The sequence below is a fragment of the Martes martes genome (genome assembly GCF_963455335.1).
Source record: "Martes martes genome assembly, chromosome: 4".
Lineage (NCBI taxonomy): Eukaryota > Metazoa > Chordata > Mammalia > Carnivora > Mustelidae > Martes > Martes martes.
In genome coordinates, this window is record NC_137891.1 from 84820140 (window position 1) to 84840651 (window position 20512).

General features: G+C 40.4%; 2 protein-coding genes across 2 annotated transcripts in view; both read right to left on the bottom strand.

Moving 5' to 3' along the window:
- LOC308341913 (uncharacterized protein) overlaps positions 1 to 20512 on the bottom strand; it is a gene marked incomplete at both ends in the record, with an annotated part of 151962 nt that overhangs the window by 54898 nt on the left and 76552 nt on the right. The gene's annotated exons all lie outside the window — the stretch shown is intronic.
- On the bottom strand, positions 17897 to 19697 carry KPLCE (KPRP N-terminal and LCE C-terminal like protein). Its single transcript, XM_080802884.1, has 2 exons — positions 19650 to 19697; positions 17897 to 18873 (listed from the first exon to the last, which is right to left on the bottom strand). Exon 2 carries the CDS (start codon positions 18850 to 18852, stop codon positions 18073 to 18075), a length of 780 nt encoding a protein of 259 aa, XP_080659010.1. The 5' UTR covers positions 18853 to 18873; positions 19650 to 19697; the 3' UTR covers positions 17897 to 18072.

The following is a 20512-nucleotide window of genomic DNA, read 5'->3' on the forward strand; positions in this document are numbered from 1 at the left end:
CCACAGTCTCTCATGGTTCATCTCCTCCTCCGATTTCCCCCAATTCACTTTTCCTTTCCTTCTCCTAATGCCTTCTATGTTATTCCTCATGCTCCACAAGTAAGTAAAACCATACGATAATTGACTCTCTCTGCTTGATTTATTTCAATCAGCATAATCTCTTCCAGTCCCGTCATGTTGATACAAAAGTTGGGTATTCATCCTTTCTGAAGGTGGCATAATACTCCATTGTATATATGGACCATATCTTCTTTATCCATTTGTCTGTCGAAGAGCATCTTGGCCCTTTCCACAGTTTGGTGACTATGGCCAATGCTCCTATGAACATTGGGGTACAGGTGGCCCTTCTTTTGACTACATCTGTATCTTTGGAGTAAATACCCAGTAGTGCAATTGCAGCATCACAGGGTAGCTCTATTTTTAATTTCTTAAGGAATCTCCACACTGTTTTCCAAAGTGGCTGCACCAACTTGCATTCTCACCAACAGTGTAAGAGGGTTCCCCTTTCTCCACATCCTCTCCAGCACTTGTTGTTTCCTGTCTTGCTAATTCTGGCCATTCTAACTGGTGTAAGGTGGTATCTCAATTTTAGATTCAGAGGTCAATGAAGGGCTCTTTAACACTATCACCGTTAACTGAGTTAACTGAGTTAACTGAGGCCACAGAAGCAGATAACACTGCCCAGGAGAGGTGAGGAGAAAGAGGAGTGAAAAGGAGTGAAAAACTCAGACATTGCTGGGGAGCTGACTTTGTTCTTAGTGTGTGAACATGGATGAATTATTTAACTTCCCTGGACCTCAGTTTCCTTATTTATAAAATTAATGGGGAACAAAAATTATTCATTTGTGAGAATCAAAGTAGAAAATTATATAAATTAATTAATCTGGCAACACAAGGCTTCAGATGTACTGAACTAGAGAAATCAGATGCACTGCCCTCCCCTTCATTGTTTACCTGTCCATTTGTCTGTTCATTCATTCATTCATTCACTTTAATAATGTGGAAAGACTAGGGAGCCCACCCAAATGAAAGCTAGAATTTGACAATGGCCTACCTCTAACCATAGGTTCCAGTCCCACAAGCCCTGCCATGCCAAAATACTTATTACTAAAAACAAACAAACAAGAAAAACTTTTATCCATACCACATTTTCCATTTCACATAGTTTATCTCCAACCATATATACAATAGACAAAAATGAGATATTTTCCTTCTTTTAAACTTAACAATAGGTTATCATGCTGCCTATAATCTTTGGGGAATTGCTTTTTTCACTTATTTAGTTCATTCATTTGAATGTATTGCTTTAGTTCACTCATTTGAAATATTGAATCACAGACCATGTATGACTATGTAACAACGACTCATCCACCTTCTATCTGATGTGCCTTTGGCTTGCTTCTGACTTTTGCTCTTAGGTATAATGCTAGTGATGAGGGAAACAAGGGCAAGAGAAATGTAGCTCAAATTAAATCTCCTTAGAGCTTGCAGCCCACTGATAGATACCTGTAACATGCAGAGTGTGACCTTCCTCAAGGAACTCATGACTGCCTCCGTGCCTTATTGTTTCATTAAACACTAAAAGTAACCAGCAGCTGGCCCCTCAAGGTCCTGAAAGCCTTGTTTCTAAATTCCTTAGAGAATTATGCTATCCCTAACCCCCACTAATTAAAAAGTATATGATCAGTCATTCTTCACAATCCTGGTGCATGTCTTTTGCCATGGGTACTGTCTCTGCTATAATAAAATCACCTTTTTGCACCAAAAAATTTCAAGAATTCCTTCTTAGACATTCACTCACAAACCCTTAAGCTTCAAATCACATCATTTCATCCTTTGGGCACCCTTACATGGGGCTTCAAGTCTTTTCATCTGGACTCTGAACCTCAATGCAAATGCTATAAGTAATTCCTCTTCTCTTGCCTTTTTTCATCTTTTAGGGGCATTTCAAGGAGTCTTATTGGACCACTTTATGTAGAACGCTCAGGTTGCAATCCTCTAGCCAATGGATACTCTATGGGAAGGAGAAAGCCTGCCTTTTGGCTGGAAATTAGTACCCTGTCCAAAATGGTAATAAGACCCAGAAACTTGATGCCCTGTCTTTATTCCTATTCTTATAGAAATTATCTTTCTAGGACACAGGAGAGCCACCTAGGTCACTAGCACAGATGTCAATCTAAATAGTACTGTGTAAGGTTTCCTTCTCATTGGTCTAATGTGATCCCCTCTACATCTGTGGTCTAGCCACTTCTGGCCATGGGGCCTCCCTTGGGAGCCAGCCAAAACTAGTGCCTAAGTGAATTAAAACCCAACCAGGGACTATTTCCTAGGGAAGTCAGCTATGAGGACTACATATGTTGGGATGTTGCTTGGATCATGATGGATTTCTATTTTTATTGTTTTTCATTAGTATCCCCTAATGACTACTTAAGTTACAAAATTGGGTAATTTCCCCTTATAAAACTTTTCTGGTGTTTTCCATGAGTTAAAAATGGCAGGTTCTTCACAGACTTCATGACACAACATGGCCTTTACAGCTTGACAAAACCCAGCATTCACTGGCACTCATGTGTAGCCTAGGATGCAATGCGGAAGGGAGACAATGCCGGCATCCCTCCTGCAGGACCTTTAGGGCGGAATGGTGATCAATAGCAATTTTGTTCAAGGGACAGCTCTGCTCACTTTTGACACCCGGAATCTTTGACATGTCCTGTATGGAAGTCAGGGGGGTATTTTTGGTAATGGACCTCCTCTAGGTTTCTACTTGGGTTGCAAAGGACTCTCCCTTGGCACACCTTTTAATAGACTGGAATTAATTTGGATTGCAAGATTTAAAAAAGGATTGGTCTTCTGTAACACTACACAGCCTCAGTACCCCTTAAGAGATGAGGGAAAATGGCTCATTAATGGGACATTAAGCTTCAGTATAGCCTATCAGTTAGATTCTTCTGCAAGCAATAGGGCAAATGGACTGAGGTACACTATGTCCAGGCCTGAATGGCCCTAAATCAGGATCCTGATCTAAGAGACTATTGCAGAATATGTCTAACCACCAGCCAGGTTAATAAACCTCCTCTGGACAGACTGGATGATCATTGTCTAAACAGGCCTCCTCCAATAAACTCAGGTTTCTGGGGAGAACACAAGCCATCCCTGATGAAGGGGACACACTCTCTCTCACTGTTCTTCCTAATAGACTGTCTATTCTAGCTATATGTGGGGGCTTTTCCCACATTCATTTTCCAGATTAATGGCTATGATAATTGGAGTCAACTGTCTGTGCTTAGTCTACTTTGGGATGGAGACTTTAAAGAATATTCACAGGCAGCTGCCCAAACTCCTTTGTTTGGGGAAGTTCCCTGTATTCCCCAGCCTGACATGGAATGCATATTTCTGCTTGTCAGTGGGAAAAAAACTGTCTTTTCATCTGTCCAAGCTGATGAGCTTTATGACCAGGAGACCTCTTTCTCTGCCCTCCGGGCTTTAATCTGCCTCCAGCCTTCCTGGGGGTGCCTCATCTCTTCTTTCTCCTTTGTCTCCCTCCCCCTGTTTCTGCACCACCTTGGGTGCAGCCTGACACTGGCTCCTATATCATCCTTTGTGCCTCTGTCATCATTGGCTCCTCTTCCTCCCGTCACTGTCAAGGAACAAAGAACACCCTCCTTGGACTTACACCGCCTACAACAGATTTCCACACCACTGTCCCAGTTAAATATTGACAATGGGGAACAAAATGATTGACTTTTAAGTGGACCCAGGTAAAATATATTTAGTATTTAAACTAATTTAAGTTTGTTGGTTTAATTAAGATACCTACGTCTTTAGAGTTATCAACATTATGAAACTTTTATTCTACCTGGTTTATTAAAGGTCAAATAAGTTCATGTTCTCTGAAACATGAAAAAAAATAAAAGAAATTCATGTTTTCTCCATTGCAATTTGTCAGTAAAAAGATGACTTAAAATGATTGTTAATTTTTTCTGTCTCAAAGTTTCCATGGGTAATTGCTAAAATAGCTTTCAAAGTCTTTTGTAACCCAAAACTTTAAAGTTTTGCTTGGATGATAAATTACATTGAATTTGTTGGACATCTAGGTCTTGATTCTTTTCCAAAAATTCCAAAGCATTGATTACTGAATGTTATGTTTGTGCTTTTGACTTCTTATTGCAGAGATGCTAAAAAATATTTAGGTCTGTGGGTAAATATGCTTTGTGCTTTAGTAAAAGGTTGCACTATGAAAAAAAAATCTAATTAGAAATGTATTTATAAATTTCAGACCCAAAAGAATTTTGGTGTAACATATAGTTCTCAATGGGTTACTACTTAGTTTTCACTGGAGACTAAGGTTTCTAAGAATTAAAATTCTGCTAAATATAATTAAGACTGATGGGGGGAAAGGGCTTAGGTAAAATCTGAATGAATTAAAAAAAAAAGTTGTAAAATGTTTATGAAGGGAAATCTTTGGAAAAAAATTACGCAACGTCAGGACTAAGGTTGAAAAAATGGATTTTATTTTATTTTATTTTATTTTACTTATTTGGAAATAGATGGATTTTAATGGTACACTGGTATAAGATTGAAATTCTGTTTTTCTCTCTGTTAAAAAGACAAAATTTTCTTGGATTGTTGATCTGCTCTTGATAAGAAAATGTAAACAAATTATCTTCTCTCTCTCTCTCTTTTGTCTGCCTGGAAAACCAAAGTTTGTATGTTTTGTTTCTATCATGTCTTTGATTACTTAAGATAATTAAAACTTCTCAATTTTAAAGGAGCTAAGTTTCACTAACAATTATATATCCCTACATATTTACCTTTGGAATCTCTTACTGCCACTTTAATTAAATAATTAAATTTTAAGTTTTATAATATTCTGTAATCCTATTAAGACTCTCTACTATTTATAAATTCTGAGGTTTTTAACAAACTTCCCTGAGATGTAAATTGTAAATGAAGTCTTTTTAACCAATTAGGCTTGTTTATTTGATATGTTAAGTTACTCTGGAAGCACTGTTAAACAAATAATAAGCCTTTGGTTATGTTTGGTTAAATGTTCTAGCTGTTCTGGAGATTATATACAATTCCTACTAAAGTTTTTATATGTTTTGGTATGAGGCCATCACTTGATATTCTGATTATTAAAATGTTATGTGTCACAGAAATAACTGGATTTTCTTGCCAGCTATATTATGATCTCTCATCAGATCTTTAGCTGTATCCATTTTTGAGAATTTGTCATTTTTAGTTACTGTTCTGATGCTCTTGCAAAACAAGTTTCATCTTCAAGGAGATTGATAACCAATTTTTTTAACAAAGACAGGTTTTTGGTATCTTTAAAAATCATAAAACTAAAATGGGTAAGAATTTCCAAAACTAACTAAAAGCTGTATTCAAACAGAACAAGAATTAGTAATACGGAACTAAATAAACTAGAGAAAATATTTTTTTCTCTTGTTTTTGTGACTCTTGTGACTCTTGTTTTTATGACTTGTTTGAAACATTGCTGGTTCTCTAATGTTTGCTTTTTCCAGATTAAGGACATTTTCTCTTCAGATATCTATGATGTACAAAAGTATGATAAAATATTCCTTGGTAAATAAATTGAGGCATTTAAATTTTCTCTCTACCTACACCCTCTGAAATTCAAAAGCATTCAATGAGTATTCGTTCTTTCATGGTAATCACAGTTATTTTGTTGCAGAAAATCTGAGGTGACCTAGGAAACCCAAATGGCACACAGAGAGATGTGAGAACACAGCTTTATTAATGCCAGCAGGCTCAGTGGGATCATTCCCAAAGACTGAGCACCCTACAGGGTTAGAAGTGAGTTTTTATGGTTACAGGCAATGGGGGATGGTAGCAGGGTGTTTTTGTGGGCTCTCAAGGCCGGGACACTTTCCCAGTTCCCCAAGACCAAATGGCCCTTTCATGTGGAAGTATAATCTATGCGGAGGCATCTCAGGAGAGTGCCAAATCACCTGGGGAGGGGGGTGCCGTTTCTCTTTCTTATTCAAACAGGACCAGGCTTCTGGTCTTTTTCTTCTGTCTCAGCAGGAGCAATGACTTGTTATCTTATCTTAGTCCAATGGAATGGCTATTTGGTCTTTTCTTGTCCTTAGCTGGAGCAAAGGGGAGCCAGGGACAGAAAGAGGCTGGAGCCGGGAGTCTCTATCTGCCTCAATTTCAATATAAATTTCAATAAGAAACTGTTATCCTTGTAACAGGACACCATTGGAAATATTTACCAAGGCTTTACCATATTTGAGAGAGACATTCAGACTCAGGTATAACCAAAGAGCTATAAGGTATTAAGGTTGACTTAATGGAGTCAATAAAGCCCCTTAGAACTGTTGGCCTGGTATCTCGCTTACAGAATTCCCATCAGCCTCACCAAGTGAATAAAGAATGTCACTTCCTGGCGGGTGCGGGAACCTCAGGATACTTTGGGGAACTTGAGAAGGATTTGCCCAAATCTATAGGTATTGAAGGCATGTCTGATGGCAAGTATTTGGCCTGGCTTCTGATGAAGAGAGGCTACTGAGAGTCCAATTGAGATTCCTTTAAAAAAAATTCCAGCAAGTGAATTGTGTAAGACTGATGAATCAGACCTGTACCACTGAGACAAATAATACATTATAGGTTAATAAAAAAAAAAAAAAAAGAAAAGAAAAGAAAGAAAGAAAAAGTTCCAGCAAAACAATTTTTTTTGAGAATTTTATGTATTTATTTGAGAGACAGAGAGCATAAGTGGAGAGAGGCAAGAGGAAGAGAGAGAGAAAGAGACAGAGGGAGCCTGATAGGTGGCTAGATCCCAGGGCTCTGGGATCATGACCTGACTTCTGGGATCAAGACTTGAGCCAGAGGTAGACACTTAACTGATTGAGCTCCCCAGGTACCCCTCAGGCAAAGCAAATCTTAAAAGATCTATAGGATCAATTACTATTCTTACTGAGCTTATAAAAATAATCAGACCAAGTTTGTTAAAATTGTACTTTTTTTTAATGAATTAGTCTTTATTTGGCTTTCTCTGATTAAAAATGAGGGTGATTCTAGAGAAAAATGTCTCAATAACACATCTTTGTAAATATTATGTTTTATCACTAGTTTCTGAATTCTTCTGGTTTCCTCAAATATTTAGCTATGGCTCTCCAAACTAGGTTCCCAATTTTCTTTTATTCTCTTGACATAAACTCATTAAAAACTAAAACTGCCTCCCCACCAGAGCCCTAAAAACCAATGGTGAACAACTTGAGGTCAGCTTCAAAAAAATTGCCACAAGACTTATGTGTAGACAATCTTTGTACCTGTTGTTCTATGGGCTGTTCAAAATGATCATTGGAGACATTTGAATTACAAACCAAAAAAACCTTGATTCTGGCTGCCTGTTCCCACTCCATTTGAGGATGCTTCGAAACTGACATCTAAAACCCTTCTTAATGGCAGCACTTGAGACTCAGACACTGGGTTTAGAATTTGCTGTAACCATCAACCTATGTTTCTTTTGTTTCTATAAAAGTGCCTCTTATTTTTTTTTTGAAGATTTTTATTTATTTATTTGACAGAGATCACAAGTAGGTAGAGAAGCAGGCAGAGAGAGAGATGGGAAGCAGGCCCCCTGGTGAGCAGAGAGCCCGATGTGGGGCTTGATCCCAAGACCCTGAGACCATGACCCGAGCCGAAGGCAGAGGCTTCAACCCACTGAACCACCCAGGCACCCCAAAAGTGCCTCTTATTAATTAACTGATTGCTTACTAAACAAAACAGAATCTATAAGATGATTAACACCACCCCTATACAATTAGGGCCTTAAATGACTCTCAAAATAGCATTGTTATTATTAAACACTGAAATAACTCAAATGCATACAACAGTTCTACAAAATAGAATGGCATTAGATGTTTTAACAGCTGCACAAGGTGGATCGTGAGCCATTATTAAAATGAAATGTTGTGTATGTATTCCAGATTACCCCAAAAATATAACAGGATTGCTAAAAAATATAAATACTCAAATCGGTGCTTTAAACAATCCCTCCCTCTCATTTAATAATTGGTTACTGGAGGAAGATTTTGGTTAACTACAAAGGTCTTTTACTGGGCTTCTTTTCTCTTGTTATTTTAATCATGTTTTACTATTTTCTCCTGGTCTTCCTCAAGGAACTACTTTTACTCTTTCTCCTGGTGCCAAGACTCCTTCACTGCCATAACTTCAAGCCAGAAATGGATCATCTGCTCAAGAAGACTCACATCTGTTATTAACTCTAGATGCAGCTGCCTTAGCCTTTCTTTTTTTTTTTTTTTAAGATTTGTTTATTTATTTATTTATTTTTTAAGATTTGTTTATTTATTTGACAGAGAGAGACAGATCACAAGTAGACAGAGAAGCAGGCAGAGAGAGAGGGGGAAGCAGGCTCCCCGCTAAGCAGAGAGCCCGATGCGGGGCTCGATCCCAAGACCCTGAGATCATGACCTGAGCTGAAGGCAGAGGCTTAACCCACTGAGCCACCCAGGCACCCCTAGCCTTTCTTAACTCCTATTAAATCTCAACTGACCAACCCTGACCCATAGGAACGGCTATGCCCCTTTTTAGCAGGAAGAAGCTACAGAAGATGAGAACTTCTGCCTTCTATAACCTTAAAGATTTAAGGGTCAAAGTTGTTCCAGGGGGAAATGATGAGAGAAACAGAGGCGAGGAAGTGTAGCTTAAATTAAATATCCTTACAGCTTGCAGCCCACTGATAGATATCTGTGACATTCAGAGCATGACCTTCCTCAAGGAACTCATGGATGCCTCAGTGCCTTAATGTTTATGACTAAAAATAACCTTATCTTAATAGCAGGTAGCCCCTCGAGGTCCTGAAAGCCTTGTTTCCAAATTCCTTAGAGACTTATGCTATCCCTAACCCCCACTAATTAAAAAGTATATAATCAGTCATTCCTTACAATCCCAGTGCATCTCTTTCTGTCCATGGATCCTGTTCCCATGCTATAATAAAATCACTTTTTGCACCAAAAATTCTCAAAAATTCTTTCTTAGCTCTTCACTCATGAACCCAAAACTTCCAAATTTCATCACTGGCGACATTGGAAATAGCAGTTTTAATGGTGAGGCTGACATTATTTTATAACAATTTTTTAAAGGTGTAGGATAGAAGAAGCAGAGATCACAATTTCAGAAAGTTTAAGAGATTGTGAGAGATGAAGCAGAAAAAAAATAGAATGAAAAAACCACTGTCTGAATGTTATACAGAGTGGTCAAAGTAAGGTGTCATGATGCCTAGTTGGCTGAGATGTGGTGTTGATTCAAAGAACTACAGCACTTCAAAGAGAGGAGACCTTGATTTGCACCAGGGTTTTGAAGAAAAAGTTTTTCAAAAACCAATGATAATCGATGAAAGTATGATGTGATGATGTACTGACCCTAAACATACCTCCAGTAAAGAGAGGCTGGAGTTGACATTAGAGGGGCAGAGGATTGACGGCAAAGGGGATGCTCTGAATAAGAGGTATTATTCAGGAGAGTTTTGGATTCAGAGATTGAAGTTAGCATGCTTACTTCATGGGCAAGCTATGCTATCTTCAGCAAGTTACATATATCTTCTAAACTACAGTTTCATGGTCTGCAGAATAGTAACCATTGTTCTGCTCATCTGTAAGCATCACATGAGATATAGCCTACGAAGCACTGAGCATAGTACCACACAAATGGCTGTATCTAAAAAAAGTGATAGCTACTCCTTTTACTCCTCTTACTATTATTCCAGTTAATATGATCATTTACCATGTTTTGGTATTTTAATAGGCATCATTCTGCCTGGCAAGATTTCCTGGTCCAGGGGAGGGTATTATAGAAGTCTTGTTGTTCTATTTTCTTCATTGGACTCAACTGTGGCTACTTCTGTGGGATACTTCTAAAGATAAAGATGGCAGAAGAATGAGGGTTAGGTGTGTCTCATTCTCTCTCATTTATGAAACCCATTCTATGTGCAAAGTATTACACCAGGTAAAGGGTGGATTCAGAGAGATTCAGAAACCTCCCTTATCTTCAAAGATGGTCTTACAAAATTACCATCTACAAGGCCCAACAGACAAGTCCTCCACCAGCTTCAATATGAGTCAGACAGAGGCTATTCCATAGAGGTTATTCCCTCTGAAACCAAAGTGTGGATGTCTGGAAGTCAGGCTTGAGCAGTGCAAATGAACCAAGGAGGACATGGGAACAGTGGTTGTAGAGGAGCAGAGATACATACTCATAGTTAGACTGTGTAACAGCAAGATGTAAAGATGTGCAAAGTAAGAGGGATCTGGGAGTCAAAATATTCTACAGAATTAGAAGATGATAATATGAAAACAATGCAATAGAGTTGCTTTGGTGATATGAGGTGATATAGGTAGAGTTCTACAACTCTGCTTTTAACACTAAAGGACTGCATATTATGCTCTAATTGATTTAATGATTTTAATTTTGTGGGAGTTCAGGAAAATAAATGATTGTTAATGGCTGGAAAAATTAAATTTATTTTTATGAGAAGTATAACTAATGAAAACTATAGTGAGATTGATATTAGTGGTGGTTGCTTGTCTATGATTCAGTGGGCTCAAGAAGGGCAAGGACTGTATAAACTGAATTTATGTTAACCTGAATATTATTTCTTATCATATTAAGAGTTTATTTCCCCTCTCAAAAATATCTGCCAAAATCCCCATTTAAAGTGTAATAGTTCCTTAAAAAGAGAGATTATAAAATACAATTCTGATGAAACTTTATAGTTATAATAAGTGAATTTGGTTTTTCCTGATACAAGGAAGCCTAACTTAGCCTTCTTAAAATATGTATGTTTTGAAGAAAGGTTGTGTGTTTCTCTCCTTACCCCACCCTGAACCATGAAGGTGCTCTTATTCTTTTTAAGACACCTGCAGGAATGTGAATGTGTATCAAGACATGGGCATGAGGATGCAGGAGATTGAGCTAAGGGCACAGGGACAACATTTTTACCTTCTCCCTATTCCAGAGCCAGAACTCTATCCCTGCTGAGGAAGGATAGTCAGATAGATCCACCTAGAAATAAAGAACACAGATTTCTTTTCAATAGACCTCTTCATTCATGGGCAGACATTTGCCAGGAAATAGGAAATGAGTGGAGGGGAAAAAACCTCCACACACACAAAAACCTTTCTGACCTGCTAATGTGGGCAATTAAGAAGTGACTTAATTATTCACAATAGCCAAGATACAGAAACAACCTAATCATCTGTTAATGGATGATGAATAAAGAAAATGTGATATATATATACACAATGGGATATTACTCAGTTATAAAAAGAAGGGAATCCTGCCATTTACAACAACATGGGAGACTTGGAGGATATTATACTGAATGAAATAAGCTAGACACAGAAAAACAAACAATACGTGATTTCACTTCCATATGAAATCTAAAACAGTTAAATTCATAAAAATAGAATGGAATGGTAGTTACCAGGGATGGGGGAGGGGGTGTGTGTGGAAAATGGGAGATGTCGATAAAGGGTATAAACTTTCAATCATAAGATGAATAAGTTCTGGGGCTCTAATATACAGCATGGTGAATACAGTTAATAATACAGTATTGTGTACTTTAAATTTGCTTAAAGAGTACATCTTACATGCACTCACCCAGAAACACACAGAAATAAACACACACACACACACACACACACACACATACCAGTAACTATGTGATGTCATGGATATGTTAATCAGCTTGATTTTGATAAACATTTCATAATATATATATCATATCATGTTGTACACTTTAAATATATACAATTTTTGCCAATCATACTTTACTGAGAATAAGGAAAAAAAGCTTTTCATTTAAGATATCACACAGAAATGCTGTGCCCCTTTTGAAGTTTTCAGAAGAGATTTTACCTGAGAAATTTTGAAAATAAAGACTTCTTAGGGAAAGTGTTCACCAGTCCACAGCTGTGTGATAAATTCATAGTGGGTTCCTCTATTTGGGACTGTATTTTCAATCCTTTGAGGAAGTTGGAAAAGCAATCTAGTAGGAAGGCAATCTAGTCAGAAAACAAAACAAACAAAGACATGACATAGTATTAGTAGAAAAGCAGTCTAGGAAGAAAAATAAAGCAGGGTAGGGTGAAGAGCTGGAGCAGAGCCTGGTGGTCAGAGGTGGGATGTATGGAGTGTTTAACATTGAGACAGGTTCAATGAACGGTTGATAGTATTTAGCTTGACATTTTTCTGTCTGAGAAGTCCATAGAAATTATGCCTCTGAGTTTTCTCTGCTGTTCCCTGGATAATCAGACTGGATTTAAAAAAAATACAGAAAGTTACCATAGAATAGACATATAAATAAGGAAGATTAATTTCTTTATTTTATAAGAAAATATTGAGTCCTGCCCTATGCTAGACTCTGGGACATCAATCAGATAAGACCTAATTCCCTCTCCTATAAATCGTCTGTCTAATAGGTTAAGGTGAACACATCTCCCAGCAGGATGTGCATGTGGGTTGGACACAAGGGCTGGCTGCGAGGATCTCTGAGAATATTAATCACTGTCTGCTTTTCTCTGTGTTTTGGAGCCACACATACTCTTCCACCCTTTGTCCCTACTGTGGGGAGAGATGCCTGCTACATCATCCACCTGTCCTGTCCCATACAGCCAACTTGCTAATTGTGCCATCAGCAATCATCAGCAGGGTGGAGATGCTTACACCAGTGACAAGGAATGACATCTGATTGTGACATTTTTCCCAGCTAGCTTCTGTCTTAAGACCTGGCCTAGATTCTCCTTTATTGTCAAGCACTGAATCCCCAGGGAAGAGCTATTAATCTGGATGCCCCACTGACTATGTCTCTTTAAGGGAGGCCACCAGTTAGCTATCAAACTTCTACCCCATTTCTATTCTCCTGGAAGGCTCCACTGTCTGAACTTTGAGGGAGAGCCAAAAAATTGGAAGCATAGACTGTCAGGGCTAGAAACAGCCCTTGGTGACTGTTTCATCCAACTTCCTAATTTTATAGACATGGACACTGGAGTTCAAAGGGGTGAAGTGGCTTATTCTGTCTTAGAGAATGTACTATGGCAGAGCTGGCATGAGAACAGAGGTGGAAGAATCTGGTAGACTACAGTCACTTTAAACGTCAGTATACCTTTTCATAATCAGATCCATAAACAAAACCTTCTCTCATTGCATTTTACTTTAGAACTGTAAAATTTCAAACCATGAGAACCCCTTAACAGTTCTCATCTGATATGATTGTCACTCTCTTAGTTGAAGTAGCTTTCAGGTTTACAGACTGAGCCCCGCCAACCAGGGACAGGACAATGGCTTCATGGGTTTTGCTTGGCAATATTTCAGGCAGTTTTATGAGACACCATCCCTCTGGGTGAAGAGATCATACAACTTGTCCGAAGTCATAACATCAAAAAATGGGCCTGTCTTTCTCAAAGTTCCCAGTCAGCATAACACTGGCTGTTGCTCCTCCCACACCTGCCAAGCCGTTCATCTCATTGCTCAGAGAAGAGAGGCATCGCATGTAAAGCAACTAACATTGTGCCCAGCACACAGTAAGCCCTCACTAAATAAAGGACAATTCCTTCTGTCCTTCCTTGTAGATGTCAAGAATAGATCTGAGTCCTTTTCCTTATGGTATTTAATCACATTAGTTATACATTCAAGACAATATACATATAATGTATTTTAAAATAAAAACTTAAATATATTTGACTATATGTTTATATCTTAAATTTGGAAATATTATGAGGCCTATCTGCATGTATTAGACTTACTTGTGAATAATTTTGGCACAAACATTTTCCTGAGAGAAAACATTATTAAAAACTAGTCTATACAGGGAAGTGGAATTAGGATTCAAGTCAGTAGAATTTTCTATTCCAGAAAAACCGTGGGAAAGCAGACTCTTGAAAGAACCCAGGAGAGCAGCACCTCAGCACATCCGAGGACACTGTCCCCAATCTCCCAGGGATTTGCTTCATGTTCTGGACTTGCCATTCCCTTTAACTTATTCCCAATAAGTTCTCTATAATTAGTGTAGAGGGACCAGGAGTCAGGAAATCTGGATTAATTTACATAAAAAATAACACATCAAGATTTGTTTACCTATAAAAAACAAAACATGGTAGAACTTTTGATTTGCCTTAAAATGTCCTGAAACTGAATATTGTATTCTTTTCTAACCCATCAATTGTAGAGATGAGAGCACCAGCTGTGAGCAAAGACCACCTGATGCTGGCACTTGAAGGCAGCTTTACTCACAGAGTGGCCCAAGCTGTCATATGGTACCTGTACAAGCTAGACCCAAAACCAGGCAGCTACACAGGGCAGGGTAGGAAAGAACCAGATAAATTAATGCTACTAGGTAGTTGTTTTAGATTATCCTTTATATGCTCTAAAAATATGAATTATTTTTGCAGAGAAAAATAAACTTTAAGAGGCACAAATAATATAGTATCTACCACCTGCCTCCCTGAAACCTCACAACAGCTCTCTTTGGCTGAATGGATATCTCCAGCAACACCATCCATCCCCACCCATAGTAGCACCCATCAGATACTCCTGCCCTTCTGTCTCACTGTTCACTCTCTCCCTTCAGCTCCTAACTCCTACCAGGCCCCCTCCTCCCACAGAGTCCCAGGCTGTGCTTCTGCCTCTGCCTGGAGAGGCCTTTCTTTGTTGCTCAGTAATTAACTCCTACTCAACCTTGAGATTGATCTGCACTTTCTCAAAGAAGTCCTTTCTGATCTCCCTGAACAGGTAAAATCTGTATATTGCAGGATGTCAGGGCACCCAGTACCCTTCATAGCTGTGCACCTTTACATTTATTTATTGGGTTTTTATTGTTTATTCCCCCTCTCTGCTGTAAACTCCAAAATGGCAGTGATGGTGCCTGGAAGAAAATAGATGCTCAGCAACTATTTATTAGATGGATTAATGATAATCAGACACCAAAGTTACTTCTAGACCTTCCAGACTGGCCAAGCTCACACAGGCTTCTCAGGTTCTGGCGTCTGGCTTCTCAGTATCCTGAGGTCTGTGTAAGGAGGGGGAGAGTCCAGCACCATATGTTGGGGTTCTTTGGAGGTACTCCTAAGTACACACCTGGGGTGCATTGAAAGCCTGGATTCCATTGGCTGCTTCTCCTCACATGGACTTTCCTACATATACATCCCTGGCACACAAGCAGCGCTCTTCCAAAGCTCTGGAGTTGTAGAGGGATACTTCTATTCTGCTCCACCTCATGCCTCCAAACTTAGTGCCCTGCTCTTTGGGGACCAGAGACTTTGATTTGCTTTCAACATGACATTAACTTTCTTGGGTCTAGGTGGTAGTTATAGAGATGTGTTTGTTGGATGATGAACTTATGATTTGTGTACTTTTCTATACTTTTATATTTCAATATAAAATGTTTAAAATATTTACAAAGACCTTAACAGCAACTCATACAATAATGAGAAAGAGACAGACAGACAAAGTGAGGCAAAAATCGAGAGAAAGGAAGACAGAAGGAGAGAAAAAGAAAGAGAAATCAAAATACATGTCAGAAAGGGCAATAAGGGGATGGTTAAATATATCACTGCTTAGCCACACAACAGAAATGTCAGAAAGCAAACAACAAAGAGAAAAAGATACAATTATATGTACTAACCAAAACTTGAGATGAATATTTCAATTAAATTTCAATATTGAGTTGAATATTCACTAATAAATGAAAATTGGTCATCATAGAGCAATCTTCAGGATATGTAATGGGTTGACATTTACTAATGCATGTGTTTACTCTCTTCTACATTTCTTTTACTTACGCTCTGTACCAAGAGAATTATGTGTTTGCCTTTTAAGCTTTATAGTATCTTCTCTCTTCCCTGTACAAAATGAACAGAATGGCATTGAGCTAGAACAGCTGGGGGAAAAGGAGAGGTTTTTGTTCCTGGGTGAGTTCCTCTGGAAAGGAGAATCCCAGGATTGGGCAAAGGATAGAGAAAACTAGCAAATCAGCCAAGGAGGCTCAGGCTACACAACTAGGACCAGACTTGGGTCTGCTGGGTTGGGGGGGGTGGCAAGGGAGAAGGAGACAAAGAAGCCACACTGTCTGGATGTTAGAGAGGATTTGGGGGCTTTCAGTGAGGGAAACTTGAGCGTCTGTGCTCAGGATATGGGAGAATTGAAGAGGAGAGAAAATGGGAATTTTAGAAGTTTATTATGAGTTATAAAATGGATTCCCAACAATACTTTACTGACACATCAGTGCTGGGCTGGACTTTTAGGATGCTATCCATTCTGTACATATTTTGGGCCACAGTGGGGCTAGACAAAGATCTAATCCAAACTCTAATCCAGGGTCATCCCTGGAATAGGATGTGGAATTGGAAATTAAAAAGTAATTGTTGTCTATAAAAGTCATGCAGTTGATCCTTGAACAACATGGATTCGAACTGTACAGGTCCAATTATATTTTTTTCCAATGAATACAGTATTATAAATGTATTTTCTCTATCTTATGATTTTCTTAATAATACTTCCTGTTCTCTAACTCACTTCATTATAAGAATACAGTATAAAATACACATAACATACAAAATATGTGTTAATTGATTATCTTATCAGTAAGGTGAACAGTAGGCTATTAGTAGTTACCTTTCCAGGGAGTCAGAAGTGTGGATTTTAGAGGGGAGATTGGTGCCCCTAACCCCTGCATTGTTCAAACATCAACTGTACTATTCGAATGTTTACATAGTTCATGCTACTTACCTGATTTTTAATTAATAAATATAAAAACATCACATGCCCACATTCATTGCTGAAGGAGCAGCACAGAGACCAAAATTGCCAGAGCTACTAGGTGGTACAAGAGGAGATCATGGTGCCCAGTGATCTGGCTGCAGTGAGTTTGGCTGGAGGGATGGAGTGTGATTTGGGGGATCATGGGTGACTCAGATCTTCCAAGGCAGCACAGTAGTCCAGATGATACTCCACAAGTGTCCCAGCATAACCTGAGAGAGGTTGCTTAAAAAGGAACTCAACTTCCCAGTTCTAGTTGGAATGTTCATTTACATATTCACCAAACGTGCTGCCTCCTCTGCTCTGCTGCCTCCTCTGCTCGTGCACCAGGGTTTGTGGGACTGTGCTGAAGAGCACTTATCCCCTACTTATTTCCTTTTTGCTGTGTGGGTTTACAGTCTCTAGCTATAAAAACCCACCCCAAACCCCCGGGTTATCAAAGTAATGGAGGAGGAAGTGCTAGTGAGGAAGTGCAAGTGAAGAATGGAGGAAGAAATGCTAGTGAGGAAGCCCAGGACCAGATGCTTACGCCAAGAGGCTCACTCCTAGGGCTGTCTCCCTGGCTAACGTGGGGGAATTTCCACCTGCTGAGTGGAAACCACCTGAGGGTGGTTCCCCATGCTTTCCCTCAGGTCTTTCCTCTGGGGCTTCAGGGGGCCAAACTCATCAGATGAGATAATGGAATCCATAGAGCCACTCCCACACAAGGAAGGGGCATCTTCTTAAAGCTCCTGAAGAGATCTGATTTCACAGACCCTTCAACATCCAGGAAGCTGAACCCTGAGTTCACATGCAACAATCATGCTACCATGAGAGCCTAAGCATAGCCAATCTCTCTGCTTACACTCATCAGAGGGCAGGAAAAAGGCATCTCCTGACCCCCAAATCTCCAGCTAACTTGCATGGGGAAGTTTATTAGGGGCATTCTAGAATAGTCCAGAATCCCAGGCTAGGATTATTCCAGCTTGGTCTGCTTATTCATGTCCATGCAGACCTTTCCTCTTGTTGAGAAGCAAGAGGAAGAGAGGAAGAGTTTCTGATAGAAAAAGCAGAAATATGGACCAAATAGACAGGACACCACTATGAATTGCATTCAGAGCTTTATTCTTGCCAAAGTTTGGGGAGAGCGCGAACTCCAGCAGGCTGCCTTCATAGAGAAGCAAAGTACACAGTGAAGCAATGAGATTCTACATCATTGGGAATATAGGGAAGTGGGGGCCAGAGGCTGGTGAATGTTCCAGAAGGTGGAACAAGGCTGTTTTGTATTTAACAGCAGCAGTCATCGTCACGATCACAGCATGCAGGACCTCGGGACCTCATGGGGATAATTCCCAAGCAGCAGCACCCAGAGCCAGAGCCACCACAGCTGCAGCCCCCACAGCTGCAGCACCCAGAATCTTCGCAGCAGCCAGATGATCCTGAGTTGCAGTCTTGGGGCCGTTGGACCCAGCGTCTCAGGGGACTCACCCCGAAGGTCCGGGGAGCCAGGCAGCAGTAGCTGGTGGAACAGGGTGCAGAGCATGGATCAGGTACGCTGCATGAGGTGGTCGAGCTACTTGCTGGAGCCTGAACATAGTAGGTCTGGCCAGGAGAAGGGCCCTGACCATAGCAAGTCTGAGTCTGGCAGGGGGTTGGGCACTTCACATAGGTTGTCTGGCACAGAGCTGGACACTTCATGTACGTCTGACAAGGAGCTGGGCATTTCATATAGGTTGTCTGGGATGGAGCTGGGCATTTCACATAGGTCTGAGACTGGCAAGGAGTTATACATTTCGCATAGGTCTGAGTCGGGCATGGAGCTGGGCATTTAACATAGGTCTGAGTCTGGCAAGGAGTTACACATTTCACATAGGCCTGAGTTGGGCATGGAGCTGGGCATTTTACATAGGTCTGTGTCTGGCAAGGAGTTACACATCTCACATAGGTTTGGATCTGGGATGGAGCTGGACATTTCACAGAGGTACCTTTGGTACTCTGCACAGCTCCCAATCCAGAACCTTTCACACAAGACGGGGGGAACTGTTGCTGCTTCTGCTGATCACACATCTTCCTGTGGTTTTGTAAAATCTGAAAAGAAAAGTCTCATCAGAACTAGAAGGTTTCCAGGGAAACCCTCAGCATCCCATATGCATAGAATGATCTGTAAGCAGGAACACTTTTGGGAAGGTCACAGGCACTCAGACCTGACATAGGGTGGACTCAAAGACAGGGATCTTGCTTGGCTCTTGTGCCTGTGCCTGGACATGTGCCTCAGTTTCCATAGTGGAAAATGAAGGGATGGAAGGAGTGATGTCTGTTTCTACCCAATTCTTCAAGCCTCCTCTTTTCTTACTCACTTTATTGCCTGTATTACAGATTCTCCTTAGAAAATTATTTCCCCTCATTGCCAGCTCTCTCAAGACTGGCTTTCTTACTCCTTCCTGCCAGGCCAGGCAGTACCCAGGGAAAGCAAGTTCTTGTCAGTAGACCCAGAACCAGTGGGAGTTTCAAGTTGAGCCTTACAGAGCATGACAAGGCTGGAGTTTGGGTTTCTACCATTTGCTCTTCAGGCCGGCTGGACTATCACTTTACCACATAAATGGATACATGAGAGGACTGCACAACTGCACTCAGGGAGAGAAAGTGTGCTTGTTCTCTGACAACCCCTTCTCACACAGGACCAACAGCTTGGCTCCAGTTCCATACCTCTGCCTCTCCCCCTCAGGCCCCAGCCTCTGCACTTCCCGCCAGCTCTACCCTATCTCCTTCAGTGGCCACCCTCATGCCTCATTTTGACCACCTTCAACCCACCCCAATGTCACCTCTCCTTCCTAGTTGTATCCCTAACCCAGGCATAGACTTACCTTCTTCGCTGACAGGAGCAAGACGGGAAGAGGCCAAGGATCTGAGGAGCTGGCCACTAGGAAGGCCTTTTATAGGGTGGCAGTGAGGCAATTTAATGGCATCTGAATGAAGCAGAAGAGATCACGAGGACCAGGGCTGGCACTACATTGGTGAGATTCCTCCCCAGTATGCCTGGCTCTTCACTCAGAGGCAGGGCATGTCTCTGCTTGACATTGAATTTTCCTCAACACAAGATAAATGATTCCTTTGGCCTTCTTCATGAAATAAGTCAGCCTTCTTTTTCTAGAAGTTATGAGAGTGGAGATGCCTATGAGATCTGTACCTATGAAATTGTTTCTAGTTCACATGAGTCTTCAAGGACTTTTTCAAAATGCAGTTAACATCTCAATTTTTCATACACTGTGCCAAAATCTACATTGTGCCTCTCCTCAGCCTAAATAGTGAGTTTTTTCTGAGGGGCCCCATGGCGGGTCCTGCTGGTTTGGGTTGCTGGGCCCAGTGGTCTCTGCCTCAGGATGGCAGCAAAGCCCCCCAAGAACTCCAGGTTTGCTCCATGGACTGGCAGGTTATTCTGTTTATTTAGGAAGCTGGGTGGGTGCTTAATGATCTCAGAGCTCAGGCTCTATATCTAGGGTGTCTCTCCTCAGTTTATCATGCCCTATATCCCACATCCTCAACTTTACTGCCCCATAACCTCTTCATCCTCACCTTTCTGGACCTCAATACTGGGCCTAGATACCAGCACAGTGGGAATTCCAGCCAAATGGACACTGTGTGATAACAATTGTAAACTCTAACATTTAACTGAATGCTTCGTATATGCCAAACAGTTCATAAGGGATGTACATTTACAGAAGACCCT

Bases quoted from the DNA above. Each gene is read 5' to 3' on its own strand.
- KPLCE (XM_080802884.1), bottom strand. From the start codon at position 18,852: ATGTGTGATCAGCAGAAGCAGCAACAGTTCCCCCCGTCTTGTGTGAAA.